This window comes from Arabidopsis thaliana, chromosome 5 (assembly GCF_000001735.4).
Source record: "Arabidopsis thaliana chromosome 5, partial sequence".
Classification (NCBI taxonomy): Eukaryota; Viridiplantae; Streptophyta; class Magnoliopsida; order Brassicales; family Brassicaceae; genus Arabidopsis; species Arabidopsis thaliana.
The window spans coordinates 17,161,264-17,181,387 of NC_003076.8; the positions used below are offsets into that span (position 1 = coordinate 17,161,264).

General features: G+C 34.0%; 7 protein-coding genes and 1 long non-coding RNA gene across 10 annotated transcripts; 6 read left to right on the forward strand and 2 right to left on the reverse strand.

Annotated features, from left to right (window-relative positions):
* Positions 1-1,932: 1,932 nt before the first annotated feature.
* LCR28 (low-molecular-weight cysteine-rich 28) lies at positions 1,933-2,311 on the forward strand (the record flags this gene model as incomplete). The annotated part of the gene is made up of 2 exons (NM_001036920.2): positions 1,933-2,016; positions 2,150-2,311. 2 exons carry the CDS (start codon positions 1,933-1,935, stop codon positions 2,309-2,311), a joined length of 246 nt encoding a protein of 81 aa, NP_001031997.2.
* A 518-nt stretch (positions 2,312-2,829) lies between these two features.
* On the reverse strand, positions 2,830-4,769 carry DFR (dihydroflavonol 4-reductase). The gene is made up of 6 exons (NM_123645.4): positions 4,484-4,769; positions 4,223-4,392; positions 3,948-4,142; positions 3,710-3,869; positions 3,438-3,630; positions 2,830-3,345 (listed from the first exon to the last, which is right to left on the reverse strand). The coding sequence occupies exons 1-6, from the start codon at positions 4,599-4,601 to the stop codon at positions 3,033-3,035; spliced, it is 1,149 nt and encodes a 382-aa protein (NP_199094.1). The 5' UTR covers positions 4,602-4,769; the 3' UTR covers positions 2,830-3,032.
* Positions 4,770-5,438: 669 nt separating this feature from the next.
* On the forward strand, positions 5,439-8,196 carry IPK1 (inositol-pentakisphosphate 2-kinase 1). Its single transcript, NM_123646.4, has 7 exons — positions 5,439-5,911; positions 6,267-6,479; positions 6,564-6,711; positions 6,792-6,832; positions 6,915-7,025; positions 7,116-7,706; positions 7,925-8,196. Exons 1-7 carry the CDS (start codon positions 5,810-5,812, stop codon positions 8,072-8,074), a joined length of 1,356 nt encoding a protein of 451 aa, NP_568613.1. The 5' UTR covers positions 5,439-5,809; the 3' UTR covers positions 8,075-8,196.
* On the reverse strand, positions 8,020-11,524 carry U2AF35B (Zinc finger C-x8-C-x5-C-x3-H type family protein). Of its 2 annotated transcripts, NM_203141.2 has the most exons (3): positions 10,317-10,441; positions 9,147-10,039; positions 8,020-8,496 (listed from the first exon to the last, which is right to left on the reverse strand). In NM_203141.2, the coding sequence occupies exon 2, from the start codon at positions 10,031-10,033 to the stop codon at positions 9,182-9,184; it is 852 nt and encodes a 283-aa protein (NP_974870.1). In that variant the 5' UTR covers positions 10,034-10,039; positions 10,317-10,441; the 3' UTR covers positions 8,020-8,496; positions 9,147-9,181. The 2 variants fall into 2 exon arrangements, with proteins under 2 accessions (NP_974870.1, NP_199096.1); NM_123647.3 differs by lacking the exon at positions 8,020-8,496 and having other exon boundaries at positions 8,828-10,039; positions 10,317-11,524.
* AT5G06395 lies at positions 9,042-9,925 on the forward strand. Its single transcript, NR_142913.1, has one exon. It is a non-coding gene; the product is annotated as an other RNA (long non-coding RNA).
* AT5G42825 (uncharacterized protein) lies at positions 10,544-11,537 on the forward strand. Its single transcript, NM_203142.2, has one exon. It carries the CDS (start codon positions 10,701-10,703, stop codon positions 10,992-10,994), a length of 294 nt encoding a protein of 97 aa, NP_974871.1. The 5' UTR covers positions 10,544-10,700; the 3' UTR covers positions 10,995-11,537.
* A 3,492-nt stretch (positions 11,538-15,029) lies between these two features.
* On the forward strand, positions 15,030-16,867 carry AT5G42830 (HXXXD-type acyl-transferase family protein). The gene is made up of 2 exons (NM_123648.3): positions 15,030-15,576; positions 15,747-16,867. Exons 1-2 carry the CDS (start codon positions 15,121-15,123, stop codon positions 16,641-16,643), a joined length of 1,353 nt encoding a protein of 450 aa, NP_199097.1. The 5' UTR covers positions 15,030-15,120; the 3' UTR covers positions 16,644-16,867.
* A 942-nt stretch (positions 16,868-17,809) lies between these two features.
* AT5G42840 (Cysteine/Histidine-rich C1 domain family protein) lies at positions 17,810-20,102 on the forward strand. 2 transcript variants are annotated; one of them, NM_001203527.2, is made up of 2 exons: positions 17,819-19,572; positions 19,679-20,013. In NM_001203527.2, the coding sequence occupies exons 1-2, from the start codon at positions 17,895-17,897 to the stop codon at positions 19,777-19,779; spliced, it is 1,779 nt and encodes a 592-aa protein (NP_001190456.1). In that variant the 5' UTR covers positions 17,819-17,894; the 3' UTR covers positions 19,780-20,013. The 2 variants fall into 2 exon arrangements, with proteins under 2 accessions (NP_199098.1, NP_001190456.1); NM_123649.2 differs by having other exon boundaries at positions 17,810-20,102.
* Positions 20,103-20,124: the final 22 nt, after the last annotated feature.

A 20,124-nucleotide genomic window follows, 5' to 3' on the forward strand; every position in this document is an offset into this window, starting at 1 on the left:
GAATCTTTAAATATGTACAAAAGAGTTTGGTCAATAGTTCTCAGTAAAAAAAAAAACATTAGACAAAACAGAGCACACTAGCTTGAATATTCTTGTATATTATTTGAAACTAAATAAAAATGAATTAATTTTATAAATATAAAACTTTGCGATTTTGTTATTAGTAATCATATAATTTGAATTGTTACAAAAAAAAAGTCTCTGTGATTGATCCTATTTAAAATTTTAGAACATTTATCATTTTTAAAATTGATATCTTAAAATTAATTTATTGTATATTTCTAAACTTTTATGACAGCTGAAAAGTCATACATTTTTAGTTTTGACGAATATAGTGATGAAGTAGATCATAACATGTGCTTGTACAACACTAATAGAATTTTGATTTTTAAATATTTATTTAAATTTGAATTATTATTTGTTTTATAATATAGTTTTAATCATTTTATACATAATATAGAAGTGGATTGGTAACGATTGTTATTTTCGACTATTATTATCAACTGTATGATAATTAATCGTTGAGTCTTTAAGAATATCGCGAAAGTTCATATTGTCTCATACAAGAAGATTAACAAAAGCATATTCAGTTTAGCTCAAGTTCCTTAAACTGGAATCACAGATGACTAGGGGATTGAATTTTGTAGCATCGATAAAAACTTAACTACTCAGATTTTTGTTGTAGCCACAAAATCAATCACCCAATGAGATCAAGTTCCTTTACCTCCACAAACAAAGCTCTACAACTAAGCTTTTGTATTGTTATAACGTAGTTTCTAGTCTATGTATGTTAGATCAAGTAAATAAATTCAGCACTTTTGTGGTTTTATCTCCCTAAGATCAGTTACTAGTTCATGACGCTAACTAGCTACATGCAATAAGAACAAACCTAGAACGAAAAACTTCTAAAAACAAGCTATTTTAAAATCGTCACTTACCTTATTCAATTATGAAATCTCCTTTGATGAAACTTTTAAACCCAACTAACAAACTAGTAATAATAATAAAAAATTAATTTAACTATTAAATCTAATTTGCCACTAAAAGAAAATTATGTATCGGTTTGAGTTTATTAGAAAAAATGAGAGTTTAGATTTTATGATTAAACGAGGTTAAATATCGGTTTGGGTTTACAAAATACGATTAGGGTTTAGATTTTATGATTATACGATGTTAAATATTAGTTTGGGCTTATAAACATATTTAGATTTTACAATTAAACTAGGTTAAATGTCGGTTTGGGTTTAGAAAATACGATTATGGTTTGTTTTTTAACGATTAAATAAGTCTAAATGGCGGTTTGGGTTTATAAAGGAGAATTAGGGCTTAGATTTGGTAATTAAACGAGATTATATATCGGTTTGGATTTACAAAAAAGTGGGGTTTTAATGATTTATTTTAATTATTTTATTTTGATAATATTAATTGTTTTAAGTTTTTTTAATCAAATAACATGGCAAATATTGATTTGTTATTAAAGAGGGGGTGAATAAATTAGGTTCACCCCCTAGAAGTGAACCCAAGAATTATTCTTTATTTGATATTTGATGATTTGTTTTCAAAATTTTAATTTATTTATTATATAGATTAGTTAAAGTTAGCATATACTATGATTTATAACGTTTTTATATGTTTTCACTTATAATTACTTTCTAGATTTGTTTTCAATTTTGTAAGTTTTCCTGATTCAAGCATCTAATGACAAAAAAAGCATCTAATTAATTACTAACTGATCTTTTTGCTCTCTTTTTTTGGTAAACACAAATTCAAGCATTAATTAGTTAATTACTAACTGATTTATTTCTATTTTTTTTTTATAATTAATGATATTTTTGTAAATATAAATGTATGCATTCAATTAATCTATATATATTGTTCTTTGTTCACAATACAATTACATCCATTACTTTTATTATAATTGTATCATCAAAGATGACTAAAAACACATCTCTTACAATTTTTATGGTTGTTTTGGTTATTGGTATGCTCTACACTTCAATATTTATTAAATATTCCGTGTTTCTTCACATATTTTTATTTGATGGTTTTCTTTTCATCACCTTAATATTTTTATAACAAAAAATAATTGAAATGATTAGTATATATTTTAAATATGTATTATTAGGAATGGTGATGGAGGAGACGCAAGGATCGTACATGTCATGTTTATATTAAAGCAGAAAACTGTGAAATTGATCAGTGTAACTGGGAGTGTGGTACCAAGTATAAAAGAGTAGGAGTTCAAGGATTGTGTGTACCACCTGGATTCGATCCAATAGATCAGGCCTGCCTCTGCAGTTTCAATTGTTAAAATTGATATTTATTTGTTTTCTACGAATAATCTCCATATATAATTTAATAAAATAATGGGTTGCAAAAAAAAAAAATATATTGCAATCTTTTCTATTTCTTATGTGAATATGAATTTTGATTTCAATTATTTGACATCATGAAATGACCAAATTTATTTTATAGTAGTACTTTAGTCAATCGATTTATCTATTCTAATAACCAAAACTTAGATCGAAATAATCAAACCTCGACTTGGTTTCAATTCAGGTTCGGTTTTTTATTCCAGCATATTTGTTAAAACTCATTGTCACAAGAAATTCACCCACTAAAGTCAATTAAAAATCCACCAATTCAATTAATCTAACATATTGATCTTACCTAATAAAACAATGGTATCAAACGTATAATCAACGATGAAGGAGAAAGAAGTAAAGTTGACCTGAATGATTGTGTAAACAAATAACAAGGAATTTTTGTTTTAAATGATTTTCTTGCAAATACCTTTTCAATAACGATCAAATCATCATAGGTTGTTGTAACAAATATAACTTGCAAAGTTCGGTCGATTCAAAGACAGCACTCTTTAAATACGTAAATAGGTTAATTCATACCGTTACAATCACACGCGATACAAAATCATTTCATATCATTTGCCAATGATAAATTATGATTAACATAATGATAAACCCAAATCACACCTCCAATAGTAAAACGATATGATAATATAACAGTTGAATTTTCTAGGCACACATCTGTTGTGCTAGCATGGGAGCATCGGTTCTCTCGCCGGTTATCCCCGTTTCTGTCTTGTTACATGGCTTCATACCATCGGTTAAACCATCTCCGGTTTTGACGTCAATGTTTTCATTCTTAGTCTTGATCTCCGATATGGATTGGTACGATAATGAAACCGGGAGAAAACCCTTTTGACGACATGTCTCAATAGATTCAATAAACATTTCCTCGAGACTATACTTGAAGTTAAACCCCATGTCCGTCAGCTTCTTGGAACTGAATTCAATGCTCTTTAGATTCTCATCAACACCTTCAAACCTGTTATATAGAGTTTTGTTTAGGACAAAGAGATTATGGGCCAAAACATTTTGGTTGAACAAAAAGTTCAGGCTTAAACGGGTATATCTTACGTTGAAGGTACGTTATATTCGGGGTATTTTGGCCTGAGAAATTTGGAGATAGTAAGAATGGTTGCATCATGAGAGGAACAAATATAACGTCCCTTGGCGGCTGCTTGTTCGTATAAGAAGATATGAGCGTTGCATAAGTCGTCCAAATGCACATACTGTCCTTGTCTTATGATCGAGTAATGCGCCTCGTTCCCTAAAACATTATAATATATTCAACGTTTTAGATTTAACATTTTCACATTTCCAACAAAAGAAGAAGCACACACACGTACGAGTGATAGGAGAGAGCGCGGTGATAAGGCTAGGCGGCATAGACGTTGTGATGAATGGACCGACCACCAATGTTGGAATAATACTAATGAAATCTAATCCTTTCTCTTCGGCGAAATCCCACGCTGCTTTCTCCGCTAACGTTTTTGACACGAAATACATCTGCCACACAAATATATATGAACTTTAAATTACTTCAAAAAACCGTAACTTGAGTTTAATTAATATGTATATTCTTACCCATCCTGTCATCTTTTTGGACATGATAAACTCAAGATCACTCCAATCATTTTCATCATAGACATTCTTCTGATGTTCTTCTACATTAACGGTTCCGGCAGATGAAGTAAATACGAATCTTCGTACGGTCTTTGCCTTAACACATGCTTTCATTATCCCCAACATTCCATTCACTGTCGGCTTTATCACTTCGTTCTGATTCGCAAATACAAAAGTCAAGTTAAGCTAGGTTGACGCAAAAACCAAAAGAAGTTTCCTAATATAGAGAAACTCACCTCAGGATCTTTTGATTCAAAATCCATGGGTGTTGCCACGTGGAAAACACCGTCACATCCGTTTATGGCATCATCGTAGCTTCCTTCCTCAGATAAATCAGCCTTCCATAAAGTGAGTAGCGTCTTGGCGTTTGGCAAATCAAGAAGATGTTGTACTTTCTTCAAATTACCTTGACAATCCAAAAAAACCCGTAAATAAACGTTATATTAATATACATAATCTTAGGAGAAATGAGTTTGTAAGAACATATAGATATGTACCGGGATCTCGAACGGTGGCACGAACAAAGTAACCACGTTCTAGTAATCGCATCACTAGCCATGAACCGATGAAACCCGAAGCGCCGGTTACACACACGGTCTCTTTCTGACTAACCATTTTTGTGGTTATATGATAGATTGTGCTTTGGGAAAGATTCAACTATGTATGTTCGGTACAAATCTTTGTGATGTGAAGACATTATAAATAAGACACTAGAGATTATGAATCGTTATTGAAGAAAACAGATAATAAGAACGAGAAGCTGCCGGTCACGTGAGTACCAACCGGAGAAGCACGTGGGGAACGTTGGTTGACGAAGGACTAAAGAGATGTGTGGTACGTAACAATCTGGTAAGTTGATTTTATTATTTCCTTAGGTGTGTATTTTGTTGTTGTACCGGTGGGTGAAATACGTTGACTTCGATTTGTTTGGTGAGACGTGTGGGTGACTTCAGTTCAGTTTGTTTTTGTTTTTGTTCCCCACCCACTTTTACGAAATAAATCAAAATTTGTCTAAACAAATTAACATTTTGATAGAATATATACAGAAATACATTTTACTTAAGTAATATTTTAATTTTAATTGAAATCTAAAAATCAGACACCTAAAATAATTATAAATCTTGGAAAAGCTTAAATGAAAAATATGTTTATATTTTAGATTTATGAATTAGGAGTTTCTTATTACAAAATTGTAAAATTATAAAACATATTAATTTATAAATATGACTTCTAGATTTATTGCAATCTAAATATTATAAGCATTTACATAAAATACATAAACTAAAACTTTAAAAGATGTAATTATCCAATTGTGTCCCATGTCAGCTTTTTCATTATTATTTCACGAATTATTATAAAAATAATTGATATGTTAAAATATTGTTTTCAAAAATTTATTTATTTCCAGTTTTCGCAAAGAAAATAAAATAAAATTAGAAGGACAGTGAATCACTTAATCTCATAAAGTAAGAAATAACACGTGGTGGTTACCTCGTCCACGTGGATTCTAAAACACAGAATCAATATAACTCTTGTATTTTCAATTTGTTGTATCGTAAGACGTCAGAGAAGAGGTCAGCTTAATTTTGACTCTCCTCCAAACAGAGAGACAAAGTAAGCCAAGCGTCTTTGGTGTAGTCCACCACCACGTTTGAGCTCGACGCAGAGAGAGAAGAATACTTCAAAGCTCTCCTTCTTCTTCTTCAACCACTAGAAATCTTCGTTCTCTATTCAATTGCATTGCGTTAGCAAAATTCTGGTGAATTGATTTGATCAGATCTTCGCTTGATTTCGATTTTAAAAATCGAAGAATTTTGTATCGCATGGAGATGATTTTGGAGGAGAAAGATGCATCAGATTGGATTTACAGAGGCGAAGGTGGTGCCAATCTCGTTCTTGCTTACGCTGGATCTTCTCCACTTTTTGTTAGTCTCTTCTTCTTCGATCTCTCTTCCTTTTGAATCCTGTAAAAGTTAAAGCAAGTCTGATGAACTTTGAAAAAAAGTAGTTCAGATTCTCGCCGTCATTGACTTTTTAGCTTTATAAAAGTTTGGTTTAGATTCTCTAGTTAGAAACTTGGATATAGATTCTTTTTTAGTGGCTCTCTTCTTCTATGAAGAATCAGAATCAGAATCAGTGTTGGTATAATTCTTATCTTCTCAGATTGATTAGTGTCTAAAGAGTTAACACAATGTTCAACAGTAAAATGTTTTGTACAGAATTGGATTTGGTTTGTTTAAGTTTGACCAATCTTTTACATTATCTCTGAACTTTGATTAGGTTGGGAAAGTGATTCGTATACAGAAGGCTCGGAGGAATGATAAAGCAATCAAGAATGCGAATGGTGTTGTTTCGGTTTTAACAAGCGATGAGCAACATCTATGGAGAGAAAACAATGAGCTGATTTCATCACCAAACAAGGAAGTTCTTGAACAAAGATATGTTAAGAATGTGATCATCCCACTCTTGGGTCCTAAACATGTTGATGCTGGAGTAAGTAATATTATCAAATGGTCTTTGTTGGTTTTATTTAGATACTTATGGCTTCTTGGTAAGCTGATGATTAGAGTATTGTAGGTACGTGTTTCTGTGTCCAAGGAGTTTCTTGAGTGTGTTGATAAGAAAGTAACTAAGCAGCGTCCGCTATGGCGTGTTAATGCAGCAAATGTTGATACGAGTCATGATTCTGCCCTTATATTGAATGATCATTCACTTTTTTCTCAAGGTAACCTATTATTATAAGAAATCGGACTTTTTTCATGATCATAAAAATTAGTCGTAACTATATGGTGTTATCTGTGTCAGGTATTTCTAGCGGTGGTGATTGCATTAGTGTTGAAATAAAGGTTTGATAAATCCTCTGGGTTGTTTTAGTTTTCTCTTTATCATGCTTGACCTAAACTCACTGTCCTTAATTCCATGAAGTAGCCCAAATGCGGATTTCTTCCAACCTCAAGGTTCATAGGTAAAGAAAACATGCTCAAAACAAGCGTAAGCCGTTTCAAAATGCATCAACTCTTAAAGTTGGAATATAACGAGGTAAAAGCAAGTCATTGTTAGTATAAAATCTTAATGGTCTATAGATTGTGATTTGCTGAAATGTCTAATAAGTATGTCACCATTCTACAGATATCTGAAGAAAGCGAGTACGATCCTCTTGATCTCTTCTCTGGATCAAAAGAGAGTGTTTTGGAAGCTATAAAAGCTTTATATTCCACTCCTCAAAACAATTTCCGCGTATTCTTGAATGGTTCTCTCATATTAGGGGGTTCAGGTGAAAGCACCGGGAGAACCAGCCCCGAAATCGGGTATGCCTTTGAGGATGCTCTCAAAGGCTTCATTCAATCAGAAGACGGTCATAGGACAGAGTGCTTTCTACAACTAGTATCTGACGCTGTCTATGGCTCAGGAGTTCTTGATAGACTTCTTGAAATTCAGAAGCTAGACAAATTAGACATTGAAGGAGCGATTCATTCGTATTACGATTTAATCAACCAGCCTTGTCCTATATGTAAAGAAGGTAAGCCACTGGAGGCGGAATTGTCTCTACATGCTTTACCTTTAGATGAAAGCTTGAAGATTGTGAAGGAGTATTTGATAGCTGCAACTGCCAAAGACTGTAGTATTATGATCAGTTTTCAATCAAGGAATGCTTGGGATTCAGAACCCTCGGGTGATTACGTCTCTCTAAAACCGACCAATCAAACGTTTGATTACAAGGTATGATCCATTTTAACACATTCTTGTCTTATATGGTGAAAGAACTATTAATAATATTTGCTGAGATCATTGGTACAATTCTCTAAAAATAAAATGTGGGATCCGCGAATCATTATAAGAACAGAAATTTCCTTAGAAAACGTTGAGTTCTCAGGAACCATATAATCGGTTTCTTCATTTTGTTATATTTGTTTGATATTTGATTTATGTAACTGTAGGTACATTTCATTGATCTAAGCCTGAAACCACTTAAGAGAATGGAGTCATACTACAAATTGGATAAGAAGATAATTAGCTTTTACAATCGGAAGCAGAAAGCCGAAAACACGGCAGAACAAATCGGCAACTCAAAACCTTCCCACAGCTAAGTCATGTATCGTCTCAATACCACTAGCTCTCTTTTTTTTGGTTACTGTTGTTGTAGAACATAATAAAGAAAGCCCTAAAAGATGAATGTTCATTTCTTAAACTTAAAATTTGTTGGAACTATATCTCCTTCACTCTATATCTCTTTCTCTCCCTGGTCTTCTCTCGGCATGGAGCCGTTGCCTGGAGATATTTTACTGTTCCAGAATGCTCTCTGTCAAGTTTTGCCAGAATTGCTTGTACATACAAAGATGGTGGAGCTTAGCCACTGTTGTTGCTCCTTCTATGGAAAATTTTGTCAGCGGTTTTCCGATATACTGTCTCCCCACTCTCTCACAAAAGATAGTATCTTTGGGGTGGCAGACCCATGGACCGTCCCTCCTCTCCCACTGAATCACAACCATGAGATCTCTTTGGCGGCATACTACAACACAACAAAAAGGATAAGTCATATAATCCCATCTACTTAAGTTTTAGCAAGTGATTGAACCAATTCCTAACATCTTTTGCGACACATTTACTTAATAAAACATTGAAAATGGTTTCCCGTAGCATCATGAACCATGCTCTGATACCACACTTGTAAATAATAACTTTTTGAGTTATCGAGAACAAAATCCATTAAACATGAAAAGTGGACACTAACAATAATAAAACTGACTAGGGCTTGGCATTCGAATACACGCTCCGATACGCTTCGGGTTTTTTGGGTTTAGGCTCATAGCACCCATTCGGGTATTTATAATATTTGGGTTAATATTTGGGTTGGGTTCGGTTTCTTCATTCAATCCACCCAAAAAAATCGTACAACATTTATCTCTTTCCCCGAACAATACAAAGTGTTTAAACCTTATAAGAAGACATTGCAAGGGACAATCATAAAGAACAATAACCAAGGGATCATTACCACATTAACTTAGAAAAACTGAACCCATCATTTGCCTCACGAACTAGTTTCTAAACAAAAATTCTACAAAATACAGTAAACACCTTACATCATCTAAGGAGTTCATGCCACTCATTTTTCAAGTTCAAAAAAAGAACACCAAATGAATATCCATTACAAGATTTTACCGATTTTTATGAAGTAATCAGCCCAAACGATACCCTTAAACTCCCTCATCACGTTCTCGGTTCCATTGCTCAATTCTCGCCCTCCTTTCCTCGCTTCCTTCTCTCACATTTCGTGGGCTTCTGCTCCGTTTCGGGCTTCCATGTCTCCTCCTTCCACCACCATCCCGATCATGCCTCTCTGATCTATCACTGCTCCTTTTCCCATTTCCATGCCGGTCACGGTCCCTAACGTCCCCTCTCTCTCGCTCTCGCGAATGCTCTCTCTTACGTCGAGGGCTTATACTCCTGCTTCGACTTCTGCTTCCCCGACGGTATGAACGACGATACCTCCCAAACAATTTCCTCCTAAGCTCCCTCGAAATCTGCTTCACATGCATGAAATTACAGTACCCACCACGGTTACAGCTGTTTTCTTCATACTGCCTACAAGTAGCTTCCCTAAAATCCGTCACAGGAGAGAAATCAGCAATGATAGGACGACCGGAATAAAATCTCCCCTGCAAAGCCTGCAACGCAGCAGCTGCGTGATCCTCCTCCTTAAACAGAACATACACATTCCCAATCATATGATCAGCAAGATTGTCACAAACATTGAGACTCTCCACTTCACCAAACTTGTTGAGTTCTTCGAAAATATCTTCGTAGAAATCCTCAAAGTGGTCTTGGATCTTACTCGGGTCTAACGGCTGTCCCTGAGGATCCACACCTGGAGTTATCATGTCAGGTCTCTGGTACATGTTCGAGAGGAGAAGCGTCGGCGAGATGGTGGGACGGTTATGAAGCCGTGAGCACCGGTCACCGTGACGACAAGCACCAATCTTAAAGTAAAACGGACAATTCACTCTATCCTTTTCAGTACCAAAGATTGAAGCTAAATGCTCTGCCATTCTCACCTAAACATAACAAAAATCAAATTCAACTAAACACAAATTGTTCTTCTACGCTTATATGATAAATCAAATCACTACAAGAACGATTCAGAATCAGAGACGAGAACCAAATCTAAGCTTATAAACGAGAGTTAACACAAAATCAAAGAGAATCAAATCAATGAACGAATCAGAATCATGAATCGTTGTCAAATCTAAAACAGATCGAGACGTTTCTAGTCATCGAGTGGAGATGAGAATCCGAAACGGAGAGAGAGATTGATTAGAGGAAGAAGAATACCGAAGAGGATTTTCTTTTAGTGGAAGAGAAGCTATCGCCGACGAGGAGGTGCCGTTGCCGATCACGATCTAGGGTTTAGGTTTATTTGATTAGCGACTCGTGTGAGCCGGAGAGAGAGAGAGAGTGTGGTGAAAAAAAGAGAAAGAGATATTAATATGGGTTTATTTTGCAAATAAACTATTCTACAAGGAGGAATAATAAAATAAACTATAGAAAGTTACAATATTGGTCCTCGTCAAAATCGTCATAACATAACGAGGATTTTAAGATTGATCCTTTTGTTGCTCCGGCTCAGAACCGAATAAACCAAACTAAACTGAACTGGATTGGAAGGAAACGAACAGAACTAGATAATTAATATCTGAATGATTTTTTTAAAAAAATATGGGAATAAAAAGAGCTAAAGCTTCTCTCTCTCTTCTCTCTCACAAAACCTTCAGAGAGGGAAAGCTTTTTGTCTCCACCTACAAGAATTTTCCGATGATAGCCGTTCCAAATAATTTGGGCTTTTGCCCGGTATCTTCTAGCTCTTTTAGTGGAGATGACCGGTTCCCGTACGGCAAATCCTGCTTTCATAAGAGGTTTTGGCCGCTTGTATCCTTGCTCGTAGTCAATCAGTTTTATGCTGATTGCTTTGATATTTTAGTTTTGTTTTTCAATAAATCTCAACAGATTTGAGATGGTAATTAGTTTTAGGTGCTAGTTACTTAAGATTAATTTCTGTCTTGTGTCTTTAGAAACTTCGATTTGCAGAAATCTATCAAGCGATTATGTCTTCGGGTTGAAAGATTGAAGAATATTCCGATGCTTATTATGATTCCTTTTTGCTGTGTCTTTTAAATGGAGCACCGTTCAGTTTTATTTCGGTGGTTACAAGGATTCATTGTGCGATGTTTCGGCGATGCATTCCTCACCGGATTCGGTGTTCATCGGCGGCGAAGGTTGATGTCGGTACACTTCCGATGACTCTTCATCTTGTGTTGCAGTTGTAATATCACGTGGACACGTGTATTGGATAGAGTCCAAATGTCAAAACATCTTTATGCCGTAGATGTTAATCTTATGGGCTATGTTGGGCCTAACTTTTCTTTCTGCACATATCGTTGTAAGCTTTAATGCTTTGTTTCCTCTTTTGGTGGTTAATATAATACACTTATGAGAAGAAAAAAAAAAAATATGGGAATAAAATTAAAAATAAATTAAAAATCTAGTGAATGTCAGACTTATCTGAAATACAATTATATATCTAAAATGTTATTCTTAATTATATTTCAAATAATCAAGATAGCCAAATTTATAATTTATAATTTAAAGATATTAGTTATGTTTACACTCAAAATAACCAAACTATCTGAAATAACTGAAATATCTGAATGTTTTTAGAATACTTGAAATATTTAACCAAATTATATTTGTCAAATTAAATACTTGAATACAATCTCCAAATAATTGAATACTTAAATACAATTTTCAAATGAGGTTTTTTTTTATATGAAATGTTAAATTTATTTGATCAATGGTAAAATGAGGTTATTTACAAAATGAGTAAAATAAAAAATGGAAAATCTATGAAATTCTGTTTGAACAAAATAGTTAGAGAGTCATTAATTTTAACCTCCACATGTTCAGGATGCCCTCTAACAGCAGCTTTCATTGGTAAAGAAAGTATTGCTCATTTAAGGTTCTTACGAGTATGTTGTTAAACATTTTTGTTTCGTACATATCCCTAGACTTAAATTTAGGTGATCAATCTACTTTTAACATTAAAAAACCTAGATGTAAAATCAAATAAGTATCCGTGGTTAAATATATTTACCCGATCATTCCATAAGTTTTTATCGAACCCTTAAATTCAATAATGTAACTAGTGACACATACCAAAAAACGGTCACACAAGATCTTATAAATTTAAGAGATATTATTAGAATAAGTAAAATTTATACGAAAAGTGAAAATAGATATTTAAAAATTAAATCATATGAGAACTAATACGCAATTGCACCATTAAACCATTCTTCTTAATTTTGAAAGTCATTTTCCTCGATGTATACTTAACTAAGTGTTTTATTTTCTCCCTCTTAGTATGTGTATATATATAGTACGGTGTTGTCATCTTCATCGATCAACTTCAATAATAAATTTTAGTACATCCTTAGCTAAACCAGTACTATACCAAAATTCAAGAGTCAATTTTTTTGCTTTTTTAAATAGAAGAAAATTTTATATATTTCTTTGTTTACATGAATAATTTCTAACAATCCCATTAACTTTGACTAGTAAGAATTAATTTGAATAATAATAGTATATATACATATATATATAAATATATATTTGTTTGTTTACGTGAATAATTTCTAACAATCCCATTAACTTTGACTAGTAAGAATTAATTTGAAAAACAATAATATATATATATTAAAAGTTATACTAAAACTTTTAATATTTGTAGGAATGCCCTACAGATATAAAACATTTATGCCCTTTATTTGTTTTTTGCATAATCAAAAAATTAATAGTATATAAAAGTTATACTAAAACTTTATAGATTTTTTTTTTTGAACTTTATAAGCATTTTGTAAGCAAAAAAATAGGAAAAAAAAACAAAATTATATTTTTTAAATATACCTCTATTTAGATTTTTACCTCCAAAACCATTCATCAAATTCACGTAATCGAGTTTTTCAAACATAATTGTCTTAATGGATAGCAAAGCCAACTCATTTATTTGATTAATAAAAACAAAGTTTTTATTTTGTAATCAAAGTTCAAGCACCTTACATTAGAAAGTCTTTGACTTTTTTTTTGTAATCAAAATTTTAGAGTTTAAGGTTTTATTTTTCTTAAATCTAAAATTTTACTAAACTAAATTCATTAATAAGACATTTTATTAATTTAAAAAGATGAAAAAAAGATAGTAAATGAAAAGTTTAACAAATATAAATATATAGAAAAATGCTTATAATTGATTTTTTTTATAACATAAAAGTCTTAAAACTTTTTTATAAAAATATGCTCCTCTACTATAATGTCCTAAGCCGTGGCTTCACTTGATTGTGTAGAATGTCGAACCTGGCTACGAAGCACCTAATAATGTTAGACATTTTGACGTGGTAGGAGTTGTGAAACGTCTGACTTTTTCTTCAGGCATTGGTATTCCTAAAAATTATACATGTGGCCGCAAAACTGCACTTGTTCCGCCCAGAGTATACAACACTTGCTAAAGATGTAAGTGAGTTTAGTTTAAATTAATTTTATATCGTGTGAACTAAGATATCTTAAAAATAATTATTTCAGTGAATTCCATCCTTTTTTTTAAGAAATTTATCGTGGGTCAAAATATATGAGCTCTTTTTACAAGGGAGTAATAGATGTGATGGTTTGTAAGACTAGAATAGCGAAAGGGGAGTTTGTTGCGTTCGTGAAGTTGCCTTGCTCAAAAGTGGAATCTCTATATGTCTCATTAGACATTTTGCTAATCCAAGCGAAACGAAAGGTGCGTGGTGGTCGTCGTCTTACTGATCCCGACACAAAGTTAGCTACGCATACGCGTTTGTTAATAGATTTTGTAGCTTTTGCTCCTCCTAAATAGTCTTTTGCTCAAATGTTACCCACGTTGAGGAAAATTGTAGGGTTTAACAGAAAATTCTAACGGAACGTTAACTCTGTTTACGAAAATTTCACGGCATGTCCGAATTGGCCCAGTCAATAAAACTTGACCATTTTATCAAAGAATAAAAAAAATATGATTTAAATAACATTTCGAAAGTTCATGTTTTTTTCGTCCCAAATTTAAAAATTAGCGATTTTTTCAATATTTTTCCCGTAAATCAAATTATCCGAAAAGTTTTGATTTTGACTTTGCTAAAAGAGAAAATCTATTTTATTTTACAAATTGATCGTGTAGGAAACTAATTCAAGTTCAAAGAATTTGGAAATCTCCAAATTCGAAGTGCTGAGAGACATTCAAAGAGCACATGAATAATTTATCCTTTTTCAACTTTTTCAAAGCTACAAATTCTGATCTCACTACACCAACCAGATTCGGAAAAACATATTATATCCTAACTATTGAGCATCTACGTTGCTTATGTTTAGTTCAAATTTTGACATCATCCTAGTTGTTCATTTGATTTAAATTTTTGATACCTAATACAGTAATACTAATGCCGATTATAATAGAGAAATATATTACTTTGGCATGTTTTAACGTGTTGAAATGTGAAAGTATTTTATATTTTTACCTTTTAGACATGATCAAATGTTTATTTCTCGAAAGTGGTAAACGACGAATATTAAAAAAAATTGTATTAAAATAAAATCGTAAAAAAATCAGAAATTTACTAAGTTTAATCTCTGAGTATATATGTGTGATTATTTGTGGAAACGTATTCAGCTATTGTGTTCCGTCTATTCAATCATTTTACTATTCCATTCATAGTCAAATCCCAGTGTTTCAATCCTAATCAAATTTGGATCTCGAACCAACCTTCCAATACGTTATTAGTACTTACAAGAAAGGTGTAGTAGAAATTTGCCAGTCGGATAAGATCATGTCATTCATTCGACAAATTCATTGACCAAGACCAAGACCATAAGAAAAAAATAATTCCACCAACTCTTGTTTTTTTTTGTCAAAACGTGAACCACCAACTCTTTACTTGGTCAAAAGGTTATTTGGACTTTTTAAAAACTCCAAAGTAGTATAGGATAAACGAAAATTTCCAGGTTCACCAACCTAGACGTTTGTCTCCTCTCCTGTCTATATATTCACTCATGCAAGGCCACCAGACCTCATTCTTCCACAATGGATTCTTCATCTTCAGTAAAAATCGTCTCGAAAAGCTTCGTGAAACCCAAAACCTTACCAGAAGAATCAAAGCAACCATACTATTTATCTCCATGGGACTACGCAATGCTCTCTGTTCAGTACATCCAAAAAGGTCTTCTCTTTCACAAGCCACCACTTGACTCCATTGACACTCTTCTTGAGAAGCTAAAAGATTCTCTGGCCGTCACACTAGTCCATTTCTACCCTCTCGCGGGTCGCCTCTCATCGTTAACAACGGAAAAACCGAAATCTTACTCTGTTTTCGTTGATTGTAACGATAGCCCTGGCGCGGGGTTTATCTACGCGACCTCAGATTTATGTATAAAAGATATTGTGGGTGCTAAGTATGTCCCTTCAATTGTTCAATCTTTCTTTGACCATCACAAAGCTGTGAATCATGATGGACACACCATGAGCCTCTTATCTGTCCAGGTTTGTTATTTTTCCATTTTTGGAGGACTTTTAGGTTTATAGACTTATATAAATTTACCATATATTGAAACTAAATCAAGTACTTCGGTCAATTTCTAGACATACATTTGCATTATCGAACAATTAGTATTTTCAACGAAGAAGACATTCAGTCACTTGTGTTTGTGTAGGTGACAGAATTGGTAGATGGAATTTTCATAGGACTGTCTATGAACCATGCGATGGGAGACGGTACTGCGTTCTGGAAGTTCTTTACCGCATGGTCCGAAATCTTCCAAGGACAAGAGAGCAACCAAAACGATGACTTGTGTCTTAAGAATCCACCCGTGTTGAAGCGTTACATCCCTGAAGGATACGGTCCTCTATTCAGCCTTCCATATAGTCATCCAGATGAATTTATCAGAACCTACGAATCTCCAATTCTCAAGGAGAGAATGTTCTGTTTCTCATCAGAAACCATAAGAATGCTTAAAACAAGGGTCAACCAAATATGCGGAACAACCTCCATCTCATCTTTCCAATCGCTAACCGCGGTTATATGGAGATGCATAACAAGGGCGAGGAGATTACCTCTCGATCGAGAAACAAGTTGTAGAGTTGCTGCTGACAACAGAGGAAGAATGTATCCACCGCTTCACAAGGATTACTTCGGAAACTGCCTCTCTGCTTTGAGAACGGCTGCAAAAGCTGGTGAACTATTGGAGAATGATCTTGGATTTGCTGCTTTGAAAGTGCATCAAGCAGTAGCTGAACATACGAGCGAAAAGGTATCTCAAATGATTGATCAATGGCTAAAGTCTCCTTATATTTACCATATTGATCGGCTATTTGAACCGATGAGCGTTATGATGGGAAGCTCGCCGAGGTTTAATAAGTATGGTTGTGAATTTGGGTTGGGAAAAGGAGTGACGCTTAGAAGTGGCTATGCGCATAAGTTCGATGGAAAGGTATCTGCTTACCCGGGAAGAGAAGGAGGGGGAAGTATAGATTTGGAGGTATGTCTTGTTCCAGAGTTTATGGAAGCTTTGGAATCAGATGAAGAGTTCATGTCACTTGTTTCTCTTTGAAAATTTACCAATTTCTTCCAAGTTTCTCAACATTTTTATTTTGCACCTGATTTTTCAAAAAGAAAAGTTGGAAGGTAAAGTTACAACCCTATAATCCATATATATTATTTCGACTCTGAAATCTAAAAGTCAAAGAAATGTTGCACCTGATTTTTATAAATTTATATAAAATACAAGTTTTATATTGTATCTCAATATTGTTAGTAAGATGATATAAATATTTTAAAAGGGTTACAATTTGTTCCCTTTTGATAAACTTTAATTACAAATACTATTTTATTTTAGATAGTAATTCACAACATCTAATAGATTCTTAGTTTACGATATATATCTTAATCATAATATTGATATTAATATATTAATTTTATCCACGCTATGTGTGGCACTTTTTCTAGTTTAGTATATTTGTTGGTTATGTTGACGACTCCACAGATTACTCATTAGTTCAAAACTAAAATCAGAGTAGGATGATACCAATCTCAACAAAATATTATACCATCACTAGAATCATATCCAAAATTCATACGTTAAAATAGTTGAACTATATTCTCTTTTTATATCTTTCTCCTAATACAGTTAAGTAATAATTAGAAAAAGAGTTAGAACTCACCTGTAAAAGAATTCAGATCGAACGGGTCACTAACCGAATATTCTAAAACTTCTCTAACTACCAAATAATTCATCAAAATTCAATCGTCCATTATAAAAATATTTTAATCTGACCTGTGAAATGTTTTATTGCCCGAGCAATCTAAATCTGAAATCGGTTATCATACCTGCTATAATCGTCTTGCTATTAAATGGTGACATGCGAGTTTGGTCACGGCACCGTTGCCATTCAATACCTCAATAATCTTAGCTATCATAATTTTGTTCCCTTCGATGATCAAATATTATATAATACTAGTATATAGTATATTTTCTGTTATTTAATTAAAACTTGTCTTTTGAAAGTTAGAAGAGCAAAGATAAGAAATTAAGAAGTCAATGTACTAACATGACAACAAAACTGGAGTGGGACAATCGATATATTAGCGTTGAAATTAAAACAACGTGCCCACTATTTGTATTACTGGTATTAATTACTACAGATTTGTCGACGTCAGTATTAATTTCTATGATAATATAATAACAAATGGCATTGATATAACTAAGAGTTTACAGAGGAAATACTATATTGATCAATTATTACAAGAAACCAATGTGCTATTACCCAAACACTAACTTGCATTCTCTCCACCTCTGCAAACAATGAGTTTGTACTTTGAAGGACACGAGCATCACGTATCAATCATTAAACATCGTGATGGTTTGGAATGCGATGCTTGCGATCGGTCGTTTGGGGATGTCATCTCATGCGGTGAATGCAAGTTTACTGTTCACAGGAAATGTGTATTTATGTTCGACATACAAGAGATATTCGACCACCCTTCTCATGATGGACATTGTCTCAAGCTTCTCACGACAGGAGCTCCTGATGACACCGACCAAAAATGTCATCTCTGCGGTAAAAAGACCAAGCGCCTTCTTTATCATTGCTCTGATTGTAAACTCAATGTGGATATTGATTGCATAATTGATTACATATGTGCTCGATCCCCTCTGAAATTGCCATGGCACGACCACCCTCTAATCAAGGTTGATCTCGGAGCTAATATGCCTTGCGACTTTTGTAATGAAAGTGGCATAGACTATTGTTGCCCTCGTTGCAGGTTCATGATTCATGAGAGATGTGCCTCTGTATTTGACTCACCAGAGATTACTCACCCTTCTCATGTCAGACACCCTCTTAAGCTTCGCAGCAATGGAGCTCCAGATTACACAAACTTAAATTGTCATATATGTGGAGATGCCACTGGGAACTTACTATATCATTGTGATATTTGTAAGTTCAACTTGAATATGCGTTGTGCGATTCGAGAACCCACACCAGTTGCTCTTTCAAATATGAAGGTCCATGAGCATACACTCACACTCATGCCAAGATTGATCTCCTTTGTTTGTGATGCTTGTGGGATGAAAGGCGACCGTGCTCCCTATGTATGTGTTCAATGCGATTTCATGATCTTCCATCAAGAGTGTGCTAAATTACCTCGTGTCATTCATGTCAACCACCATGACCACCGCGTTTCGTACAAGTATCCTCTTGGTCCCGGAGAATGGAGATGTGGAGTTTGTTGGGAAGAAATTGATTGGTCATATGGGGCTTATTCATGCTCTCTTTGTCCTAATTATGCTATGCATTCACTGTGTGCAACAAGGAAAGATGTATGGGATGGAAGAGAGCTTGATGGAGTACTTGAAGAAATTGAAGATATTGAGCCATTTAAGAGGAATGATGATAACACCATCACTCATTTCACTCATGAACATAACTTGAGCAAAGATGGTATTACTTTGAAGAAGAGCATCTTGTGTGTAGCATGTGTTTGTCCCATCGGTACCGACACATTCTACAACTGTTCAGAATCATCTTGCAGTTTCGTTCTCCACGAAACGTGTGCTAATATTTCAAAGAAGAAACGACATTTTCTGAGCCCAGTACCTCTCGTTCTTTGCCTCCAAAACCAACGCAACACAGAAACTTGCAATGCTTGTCAACAAGTTTTTTGCAAAGGATTTATCTACTCTTCATTTCCAAAAACTGTATATCGGGAAAAGTTCTATGACTTACAATGCAGTTCGATTACTGTTCCTTTTTTCCATGGAAGTCATGATCATCATTTACTCTTCCTTAAACTTGGACGCGGTAATGTGAAGACTTGCGAGTGTTGCGGCATCGTCCAAAAAGAGTATGCTATAGGTTGTACCAAATGCAATTACTTTTTGGATTTTCGTTGTGCCACTCTACCATTAACGGTAAGGCTTCCAAGGTATGATGATCATCCACTCACTCTTTGTTATGGTGATGAAAAAGCAAGCGGAAAATGTTGGTGTGATATTTGCGAAAGAGAAACAAATCCAAAGAGTTGGTTCTACACTTGTAAAGATTGCGGGGTTACTTTTCATATATTTTGTGTAGTTTGGGATATCAGATTCTCCAAACAAGGAGAAACAATCAGAGACGGTGTTGAATTGCTGCCAAACAATACATCTTCACGGCCACTTTGCAAGAATTGTCAATGCCGTTGCCTAGGTCCCTTCTTTGTTAAGGATTATGACAACATATGCTATTGTTCTTACTACTGTTATGCACGGCTTCATTCTCTGAGGTACATTTGGAGTAAATTCAGATGCCCTCCATGGATATCAGAACCCAGTACTTGAAGATGTGGCAATGGTCGAGTTTGAATTTTCATCTATTCGATTATTATTTTTGGATTTTCTTTGTTGTTGTTGTTGTGAGCTGGAATAGATTGTTAATGTAATAATTTTGCTATATTAAATTTGTTTGCATGTGTGATAATTGATGTAGCTAGCGATAATTTTCCCATTTGTTTTCCTAAACTTATGTTCCACTACGAGTGTCACTTTGTTTCAC

Excerpts from the sequence above, each read along its gene's own strand:
- DFR (NM_123645.4), bottom strand. The coding sequence starts at position 4,601 with ATGGTTAGTCAGAAAGAGACCGTGTGTGTAACCGGCGCTTCGGGTTTC. Across the intron at positions 3,870-3,947 it reads CCAAAAAGATGACAGGATGG|ATGTATTTCGTGTCAAAAAC; the intron begins GTAAGAATATAC and ends TTTGTGTGGCAG. Across the intron at positions 3,346-3,437 it reads GAATATAACGTACCTTCAAC|GTTTGAAGGTGTTGATGAGA; the intron begins GTAAGATATACC and ends TCTATATAACAG.
- IPK1 (NM_123646.4), top strand. The coding sequence starts at position 5,810 with ATGGAGATGATTTTGGAGGAGAAAGATGCATCAGATTGGATTTACAGA. Across the intron at positions 5,912-6,266 it reads CTGGATCTTCTCCACTTTTT|GTTGGGAAAGTGATTCGTAT; the intron begins GTTAGTCTCTTC and ends AACTTTGATTAG. Across the intron at positions 6,480-6,563 it reads CTAAACATGTTGATGCTGGA|GTACGTGTTTCTGTGTCCAA; the intron begins GTAAGTAATATT and ends AGAGTATTGTAG.
- U2AF35B (NM_203141.2), bottom strand. The coding sequence starts at position 10,033 with ATGGCAGAGCATTTAGCTTCAATCTTTGGTACTGAAAAGGATAGAGTG.
- AT5G42825 (NM_203142.2), top strand. The coding sequence starts at position 10,701 with ATGGGAATAAAAAGAGCTAAAGCTTCTCTCTCTCTTCTCTCTCACAAA.
- AT5G42830 (NM_123648.3), top strand. The coding sequence starts at position 15,121 with ATGGATTCTTCATCTTCAGTAAAAATCGTCTCGAAAAGCTTCGTGAAA. Across the intron at positions 15,577-15,746 it reads TGAGCCTCTTATCTGTCCAG|GTGACAGAATTGGTAGATGG; the intron begins GTTTGTTATTTT and ends GTGTTTGTGTAG.
- AT5G42840 (NM_123649.2), top strand. The coding sequence starts at position 17,895 with ATGAGTTTGTACTTTGAAGGACACGAGCATCACGTATCAATCATTAAA.